Raw genomic sequence first — 9,819 nt, forward strand, 5'->3', positions numbered from 1 at the left:
CAGTAGCTCCCTGGCGAAAAGATGTGCTCTGGTGCTTTCCCAAGGATTTACAGCCTTGGAAACAGCATGGCACAATCCTATCGTGTCCTACAGCGGTCTGTGGGTTGGAATGGACCCTCGGGCCGTGGGTTTGGTTGTGTGTTGGAGGATTCATTCCTGGGCGAAACCATGGAAAACCAAAGAGGTCTTCCGCGTAACCCAGGTGGGTAAGGAAATTAGCCCAATACTCTGGACAGAGAAGCCTTCCCACAGGTATGACCTGCCACCACCCTTTCTTTCCCCCCTCCCGCAATAATCCCCTCACTGGGCAGAATCCCCCCCGTAGTGGGTCTGCAGGCATCTTAGCAATCGCTTCTGGGTCGAGACTTCCCTCTCGTCGCCAAGCTGGGAGATATCAAAGATTCTTCAGCAGGGGTTTTCCATGTGTCCCTTGAGGAACTGCTCCATGGCAAGGCGGACCCCAAGCTGCGATGTGAAGAATCCATGTCGGAGCGACTGCCTCCTCGCAGTGGCTCAGTTAAATATAACTGCGCGAATGGAATGGCGCTAAAAATAAGGCAACAGCTGGCGGGTCCGCAGCCCTGCCGCGGGCAGGGCGGGGGCCAGAGTGGTGCGCCGCGGGCAGGCCGTGTCCAGCCCAGCGCAAGGAGACCTGCGCCAGGGAGGCCCGCCAGGTGGGCCCGAGCTGCCCACCGCCACCCCGCACGGGCTCCGACGGGGCCTGGCTCTGGGGCGCTGGCTAGCTGGCGGGGATCGTCCACAAAGGCCGCAGAAACCGGGGCGAGCTTTGCCTGGACGTGCCAGCGCCCGCGGAAAGGGTCCTGCCGGCCCCTCCGCCAGATGGAGCTGAGCGCCAGAGGAGTGGGACCCGAGGACCCGAGGACGCGGCCCGAGCACGCAGGTTCCTGTGGCGGGCAGCCTGGCGCATCCACGCGAGGCTCCCTGAGGTTGGGGACATGGGTCCTCTGCCTTTCCACGAGCCCCTCCCCGCGCGCCCCCGGCCTGGTCACCCTGCAACCCTTCAGCATCAGCGCCCCAACCATCAAGCCAGCGACTGAGACGTTTCCAAAATGGGCTATTTATTTGTTCCGAATAAATCGATTGGCTGTGATTAAGAAATCGATGTGGCCTGGGTGGGCGAGTCGCTCATGGAGGAGGGGTTGGCGCTTCCGCTGGAAGGGCGAGGAGGGGCGTGTCCCGTCCCGGTCACACCCGAGGGCCGGTCACCTGGGCGCGGGCCTCCGGAGGTGGGTTCCTTCCCGCAGCGAGGGGCGCGCGCCCGCCGCCTGCACTCCCAGGCCGCCGGCGGCCGCCGCGCTGTTCCCGGCCTTTTGTGGCGCCTCGACCAGCTGAATGGAGGTTTTGTAAAGCGGGACAGATAAAAATGAGCAGTATCATATTGTTTGACAGAGTGATCCCGCATGATGAAGTGTCGCCACCGAAGGGGGTGAAAATGGTGAATTCCGGGAAGAAAAAAAAAAAAATCCCAGAAAACCCCAGCCCTCGGCTCCTGGTTGAGCTGCCTGTAGCCTGGAGGGACTGAACAGACTGCCCACCCGGTCGCGTCGCTCCAAACCGAGTCGGGAAGACGGGGGCTTTCAATGCTAAGTCATTTTTAAGCCCCAATCCTGCCCAGGCCCTTTCTCCTCGCGGATGAAAGGAACAATTTTCTAGAGAAAGGTTCGTTTTGATTAAATCTGACATGCTGCTGATAACTCCATGCTAATGTGAAATAATTAACATAATAGCCATAATTAAAAGCACGCTAACAATGCCATAAATTTATCACACAATTTTACTAGCTTTCTGCCCCTAACTGCTCTCTCATCGTTAATTAAACGTGTTGCCTTTTACAGAATGGATGTTTATACATTTCCAATATAAATAAATTCGAAACCGTCCTTTCTCCTCCTTTGCCTGTGGTCTCTAGCCATTTAGAGACACTCTTTGGCGTGTGCCCCGAGTGGGGGACACCCTGAAAATAAATGAAGTTTTCAAATGCAAACTCACCAACAGGAACGTTAAATTAGCCTTCTTTTTATCTCTCCCCTCCCCACTTTCACAAGATCGGAAAAGGTGTACGAGCGGGATAGAGGGGAGGCGATTTGAGATTCCCCCTCAATGGGAAGTGGAAATCAGCTGGGTGGGCCGGAGCCCTGGGTCTCACCTTCCCACCTCCCTCGGTGGCGACCGTCCAGGCAAAGTGGCTTGTAATAGTTTTACAAATCTATGAAGATGGGCCAAGAAGGAGCGGGCTTTGGCGCTTCTAAGGGGGGATGGGGAGAGGGATTATGAACCAAATGAGATGGACCTGTTTCGTTTCTTTGACTACAGAGGACGGGAGGCTGCTCTCTTGGTGGAAGGCATCCCTGTCACTCCGCAGACCTGGCTCTCTTCTTCCCGGATTCGGAGAAACACGCACCGGCACGCGAGGCGTCGTCACCCCTTCTCAGATGGGGCCAATGATTGATCCAAGTGATTGGCAGTGTAACTGGCTTAGAGGAGCGAGGAAAGGGCTTGGCGAAGGGTAGGTGGGTCATTTCTGCCTCTCTTGGACCGTGCCCCTCTGCCTGAGCGCTGACCACTTAAAAGAACCTAAATTGAGCTGTGATCAATTTCCCCTTCTTCCTCCTAAACGGTTCCACTAACTTCTGCCCCTTTTAGCCACCTCCGGGGACGCACGCACGGGGTGTTCCCTCCCCGGGATGTGTCTCAATTTCCCTTCTATCGATCTGGACTGCACTTTCTTTTCTCCTGTTGCTGGAAACTTTTTGCAGGACTCCCCTCTGCCCCAGTCCTCAAGCTCCCAAGGGCTCTCTCTGCACATCGCGGGGTTGGGGTGCAGGGGAGCTTCGGTCTCCCTGGTTCAAACATTGGAGCAGGTGAGACAGCTGGAAACCATCGTCCATTTTAACCCCCCTGGGAAGTTTGTTTATTGTGGTCCATGTGGCATCACCCTGGCTCACGTGTGTGTGTGTGTGTGTGGTCTCTCTCCTCCAATAATCTTTCACATCTCTGAACGTTTATCAGCATCTCTTCCTCCTCCATTCCCACTCCACTCCTTTGATTACATTTTCTTTCCTCCACCACTGTGTCACTTGGGTACTTAGGTCTCTGTCTTGCTCCATCTATTCTATTTTTCTCTGTCCGAAAGTTTGGTGGTAACTGTCAATTTGTGGGCTTTTAGACGAAAACTACAAAAAACAAACAAACAAAAAACAAGCTGGATTTACTTAGCCCTGAATCCAGCCTGCCCTAGACAGGTACATCCACTGGGCCCTTAAGCCTTCGAGACTTTCCACCTCACTCCCATCCTGCCTTGGGGTGTCGCCTCTTCACCTCCTTCCATCACCCCATCTCCCACCCACCCCCTACAGGCCCCGACGCTGTAAAGAGCATCACTACAGTGGGTCCCAGGAGCAGAGCTGGGCAGCGAGGAAATCCGCGGCCGCCGCTGGAAATTGATCTCCCTGCGGTTGGGACGTCGCAGGCAAGGCACGTCGGGGCCGCGGCCAGAAGGCCCTGTCTATGTGACTCATCATTTGGCTAATCGAGTCGAAAAGTTTCTGTAAGGGCAGGCTCAGGCATCAGATGGTAACACTGATTGAACAAGAGATTAGCACAATAGATCTCTAACCGAGGGGAAGCGTTGCTTTCACGCTGTGCGCCGTAATTAATGGTATGAATCAATTAATTTGACTTTTATTGTGTCGAAGGAAAGAAGCGCAACAAATGGAACCAGCGGCTGGGAGTTGTTCACACCCTCCCCCCCTTTTTCCTCAGGGAGCTTCCAAAGAGACTTTGGGGAATCCACTGATCAGGCCGGGCCTTGACGGAGGGGGGCAAGAGGCAGTGGCCAGCTCGCCAGGGAGTCGTGGGAGGCAGCCCTGGCGGGAGGTGGAATCGAAAATAGCTCTAGAAAGAGGGGAGCCTCCACCTCCAGCCGCACGCACGCACACACACCCTGGCTCCCACGCGGGCTCAGCCTGCCGTGGGGCTACCCAGCCCGGCGGCCAGCGTCTGTCCCTCCGATCCGACCACGGAAGCTGAGCAAAAAGGGTTTCTGAATTTTAGTTTGGATTCTTCTCTCTCTCTCTCTCTCTCTCTCTCTCTCTCTCTCTCTCTCTCTCTCTCTCTCTCTCTCTCTCTCTCTTTCTCTCTCTCTCTCTCTCTCTCTCTTTTGTCCTTCTGACTTTCCTTTTGTAAATTGATCTGTGACTCAGACTGTCGATGCCTCACCCTCCTCTGTCGCCCGCAGGGTCGGCGGGGAGACTGCGAGCTGCTTAGGTGAGGTCCGCCGGCGGTGCAGAAGGCATGGTAAAGGATTCAGAGCCTGCCGGCCACAAAGCAGTACGGCCGCGGAAATCAACTCAGAGAGGCATTTTAGGGACAGGGGCAACCGGGAGAATTATTTAAGTACAGGAAAACCGTGAAGGATGGCAGGCATCTCAGGATGGAGTCACTATCTACATCCCTACCCTACCTCCATGCCTGGCCAGGACCATCCTGCGAAGCAAGAATCACTTGGGTTAGTGTTATAAACCTGTTTTAAAACCCAACCTGTGTTGCGCCAACTTTAAAGAAGCAATTTAACGGATTTTTTTTGGAGGGGGATGTATATAGATCAGGGAAAAATAGAAGGCGGGAGAGACACAGAGGCAGCGAATCAGAAATTACTGTCCACCTACAATCAAACTGGTTTCCCCAGTATCTTCTGCAACTAAGCTAATTATTTTCTCTCGGACTTCCTTCCCTGGTGGTCTCTCCTCTAGTGAGGCCAGCATCCCCCTCCCAGGCCTCACAGATTGAATTCGGGTAGGTTTCCGAAACATGGCAAGCAGGGCAGGCATTCACTGTTTGCAGCAAAGCGGCCTAAGGAAAAAAAAAAACAAAAACGAGAGAAAATGCAGCAGAGCGCGATTCACTGGGTCAGGGGCACTATTCCCCTTGGAGATAGGAGGCATGCGCGTCCCACCAAGGCCCAGGGTTCCGGGTCACTTTTCGTACTCCCCAGTTAGATGTCTAGTCTTCCCTACCCTCGCTGAGTTTCCTCGCCAAGGAAATTCCGAGCGCATTGGCCGCATTCTCACCTCCTCCGCTCGCTCGGCCTCTGGTTCTGTGCAAGTTCAATCTTGGAGGGGTTTTCTCCACCCTAGGAGGAGAGAATCTACGTTAGCAACTTTTGGAAGCCTAGCCCGCCCATAGGCCCAGTGCTCCGCCCGCTTCCCAGAGCCGAACCAGAGCTCAGCCGCCTGGGAAGTCACGCCGGATCCCGTCGCTCCCACGTCCCCCGGCTCTCCACGCGTCTGCCTCTTCCTCACCGCACCCAAGTTACCCGCTCCTTCCCCGGCATCTCACTACCAACTTTTTCATATGCTAAACCGCTTAACAACTCCGATCATCCAGGCTCCTTTATTTATGGTTTCCTGGTTATTTTACAGGATTTTTATATCTCTCAGCAACTATTCTAATAGATGAATCAATAGCCACTTTCTGCCCTTCAGGAATCCCAGCTGGTGCTAGCGTGTCCTGGAGAGTGAAAACACAAAACAAAACAAAAACAACTACATACACTCACACACATTTATAAGCATGCCCCCCAGCCAAGCCAGAAAAGCAAAGGTAATTTTGGAAGGTTTGGTTTGGGGGAGGGGGAGTACATCCCCTCAGCTGGTGTCTCCGCCTAGTGAGGCACTGAAACCAGAGGGTGTCCCGAATTCTAATTTGCAAGATCCAGCCGGGTGCGCCGGCCTGACTCTTTGGAACTTAAGACAATCAAAGAAGACACACACACACACACACACACACACACACACACACACACACACACGAAACCTAACGGGAGCTATTAAGTTTTTCTTCTGAACGAAACAAAACAAAAACGAGATGGAAATTCTGTTCTAGGTTGCCCATTCCCCCGACCAAGGTGTGTTGGGAAAGGGAGGGAAGGAGGAAGGAAGAAGGGGGTGGGGAGGGACCAGGGGACCATAGCTCTCCTTGCAACGGGCGCTCCCAGGCCCTCACCCTCACTGCTTCACACCCACCCACCCAAGCTCACACCCACTCGCGCCCTGCACTCCTGCTCCGGGCTCGGGCCTGGGTGGAGGCCCCAGGCTGGCCTGGGAGCCCTCAAGACCCACGGGATGCTGGCGCGCGCTGCGGCGCCGAGTTGCGCGTCTCTGGTCCCTTTGTTGACAATTCCCCGAACCAACTTGAGTTTGGCCAGCTCCGCGGTGGCCCTGACGTCACGCGCGGTCACGTGGCCCCGCCTCCCGCTGGATCTTTAAGTAGAAAGTAATCTATCAGGCCAGTCCTTAAAACGGGACTTTCGACTACCGGGGCTTCGGCGTCCCAGACACTCCCCCACCCCCGCCCTCCGTAGCCCCTGCCCGCGCCCTCCGGACCTGCCCGGCGCCGGGCGCCCCGAGCCCGTGCCCCACGCCCCGGCCAGCGCCCCAAGACGGCGGGCGGAGAGAGGGGGCGCGGCGCGGAGAAGCTTCGGGGTCCGGCGGCAGAAGCGAGCACTTAGTCCCGAGCGCCCAGGGCCGCAGGAGTTTCCCGAGCGGGGCCGCAGGGGGCGGACAGCAGCACCGCGCCGCGATGGGGGCCAGCCGAACGTGAGCCCATCCGGGAGGGCCCCCAGCCGCCTGCGTCCCCTCCCCTGCCCAGCCCCCCCGGTCTTTCGGGGGTGCCCGAACCCCCGTCCGCGTGTTCCCATCGTCAGCTGCACCCTCTCCGCCGCCGCCGCCACCAACCCCGAGGAGGGATGACCCTCTCCGGCGGCGGCAGCGCCAGCGACATGTCCGGCCAGACGGTGCTGACGGCCGAGGACGTGGACATCGATGTGGTGGGCGAGGGCGACGACGGGCTGGAGGAGAAGGACAGCGACCCGGGCTGCGACAGCCCCGCGGGGCCGCCCGAACTGCGCCTGGACGAGACGGACGAGGCGCCGCCGGCGGCACCCCACCACGGGCAGCCCCAGCCGCCGCACCAGCAGCCGCTGGCACTGCCCAAGGAGGCGGCCGGGCCGGGGGGCGAGGCGGGGGCGCCCGAGCCGGACGGCGGCAAGAGCGGCGTGGGCGGCGAGGAGGGCGGCGGCGCGGGGGGCGGCGGGCCCGGCTCCGGCAGCGGCGCGGCGGGCGGCCTGGCCCCGAGCAAGCCCAAGAACAGCCTGGTGAAGCCGCCCTACTCGTACATCGCGCTCATCACCATGGCCATCCTGCAGAGCCCGCAGAAGAAGCTGACCCTGAGCGGCATCTGCGAGTTCATCAGCAACCGCTTCCCCTACTACCGGGAGAAGTTCCCCGCCTGGCAGAACAGCATCCGCCACAACCTCTCGCTCAACGACTGCTTCGTCAAGATCCCCCGCGAGCCGGGCAACCCCGGCAAGGGCAACTACTGGACCCTGGACCCGCAGTCCGAGGACATGTTCGACAACGGCAGCTTCCTGCGGCGCCGGAAACGCTTCAAGCGCCACCAGCAGGAGCACCTGCGCGAGCAGACGGCGCTCATGATGCAGAGCTTCGGCGCCTACAGCCTGGCGGCCGCGGCCGGCGCCGCGGGGCCCTACGGCCGCCCCTACGGCCTGCACCCCGCCGCCGCCGCCGCCGCGGGCGCCTACTCGCACCCGGCAGCGGCGGCCGCGGCGGCGGCGGCCGCGGCCCTCCAGTACCCGTACGCTCTGCCGCCCGTGGCGCCCGTGCTGCCGCCCGCCGTGCCGCTCCTGCCCTCGGGCGAGCTGGGCCGCAAGGCGGCCGCCTTCGGTTCGCAGCTCGGCCCGGGCCTGCAGCTGCAGCTCAACAGCCTGGGGGCCGCGGCGGCGGCGGCAGCGGGCACGGCGGGCGCCACGGCGTCGCTCATCAAGTCCGAGCCGAGCGCGCGGCCGTCGTTCAGCATCGAGAACATCATCGGCGGCGGGTCCGCGGCACCCGGCGGCTCGGCGGGGGGCGCCGCGGGCACGGGGGGCACGGGGGGCGGCGGCGCGACCCAGTCCTTCCTGCGGCCGCCCGGGACCGTGCAGTCGGCGGCGCTCATGGCCACGCATCAGCCGCTGTCGCTGAGCCGGACCACAGCCACGATCGCGCCCATCCTGAGCGTGCCGCTCTCGGGACAGTTCCTGCAGCCCGCCGCCTCGGCCGCCGCCGCCGCCGCCGCCGTACAGGCCAAGTGGCCGGCGCAATAGGGACGCGCAGGTGGTCGGGACCCCGGGCCCGGCCGCGGCTCCGGGCGCGGGCCGCACTTCCAGGCTGCGCGCCCAGCCCAGGTCCCGGCCCCCTGCCCACTCCCGGACTCGCTCCCTGCCCCTCCTCCTCCTTCCCTCACTCACCCCCCCCACCCCGTGACTCCCCAACCCTGACCTTCGGCGGCCTCCATCCCCTAGCTCCCTCCTAGGCTGGCGGTGCCCTCCCCGCGCGCCCGCCTGAAGGCTCCGTACAGGTAAAACTCGAAAAGCCAATTTCCCAAAAATACACTCCGACGGAGCCTGCTCTCAGCACCGTGGGGGGGAAGGGGAGGAGGGGAATTCTTTGTAAATATTTGTATAAAAATTATTGACTTTCCTTTTGGGGTTTTTATTTTTTTAAGAAAAATATTCCGTAGATTTAGAGTTCTGAACTTTCATTTTTTTTGAAGGTTCAGTCTCCCGCAGTTTATCTGACGAAAAAAATGTATAGAAACGTTGGGAGATTTTAAATATAAAAAAACTTTCAAAAGGGCAAAAAAAGTGTCATTCTATTATAGAAGTTGTTTATATATGAATGGATATATATGGTATTCTAAATGTTATTCCATCGTGTTGTACACAACTTTGTAAATAAATTTTAAAATGCTCAATTTAGTGTTTCATTTAGGCGTCTAGGATAAATGACAAGATCTTAAAATAATATTTACATTTTTCCATTCCCAGAAAACCTGGACCTTTCCAGTAACGACCCTTTACAAACTTTGCTAAATCACAGTTTGAGTGTAGGAAAAGTTTAGTTGGAGAAAGATAACGGTTTGCCTAATTTGAATCTAACAATTATTTTCCTGGTAAGCTTTCACACAAAATCGCCATGTGGGCCATGATCGCTCATATCAACCCGTTACATCTCAATGGCCATCCTCTGTAGATAAAAGTAGGTCAGCTATCATTTTTAAAACAGTCAAATGCAATACTATTGCAATCCTCTAATTGTCAAAAGACCAGATTTTTATCTTTTACGACGAAAACTTCCGAAAGTGGTTACGGGATCGGTTCTATTATCCTTTCAAAAAATGTGAAGTCCAAGCGTCTCATTTTAGCAATGAGATCTTAAGGTTTTAAAAAGTATTTCTTATCCCTTTTAGTGGTAAATTAACCCATAAATTTTGAATAGTATTGCATATTCAGTTTTGGAGTGGAATTGTATTCTATATAGTAACTTGAAATACCCAGTTACTATAGTCTTTCATAATATTTTCAAATAAGGTACCACCTTGCTATGGCAATAATCCATACATAACTGAGTTTCTGAAGGATTCCAATAGGTGCCTCCCGGTCCCAGCCGCCCCCCCCCGCCCCCGCCCCTCCAACGCGCTGCTTTTCTGATGAGCACCAGGAATGGTGGTTTTGCCAGTAGTAACATTTTAAAAACAGGTGCATCTTCCTCCCCTAATTTTTAACCTTAAGCTTGGTTAGTGTGAGATGGCAAGATCCTAGGGCAGAATTCGTGAATGTCCTAGGAGAATATTCTAAACACGTATTACGGTTGTCTCAACATTTAAAAAAAAAGTATTCTTGTAGAAATGAAATATCCAGGCACCGGAAGCCATTTCCCACCATCACCAACATAGCCTCGG

The 9,819-nt window shown here is 56.8% G+C and overlaps 1 protein-coding gene across 1 annotated transcript; it reads left to right on the plus strand.

Annotated features, from left to right (window-relative positions):
- Positions 1-6,430: 6,430 nt before the first annotated feature.
- Positions 6,431-8,182, plus strand: FOXD3 (forkhead box D3). Its single transcript, XM_075539986.1, has one exon. The coding sequence runs from the start codon at positions 6,767-6,769 to the stop codon at positions 8,180-8,182; it is 1,416 nt and encodes a 471-aa protein (XP_075396101.1). The 5' UTR covers positions 6,431-6,766.
- The last annotated feature ends 1,637 nt before the right edge of the window (positions 8,183-9,819 follow it).

The sequence above is a fragment of the Tenrec ecaudatus genome, chromosome 1, assembly GCF_050624435.1.
Source record: "Tenrec ecaudatus isolate mTenEca1 chromosome 1, mTenEca1.hap1, whole genome shotgun sequence".
Taxonomy (NCBI): Eukaryota; Metazoa; Chordata; class Mammalia; order Afrosoricida; family Tenrecidae; genus Tenrec; species Tenrec ecaudatus.

Bases quoted from the DNA above. Each gene is read 5' to 3' on its own strand.
- FOXD3 (XM_075539986.1), top strand. From the start codon at position 6,767: ATGACCCTCTCCGGCGGCGGCAGCGCCAGCGACATGTCCGGCCAGACG.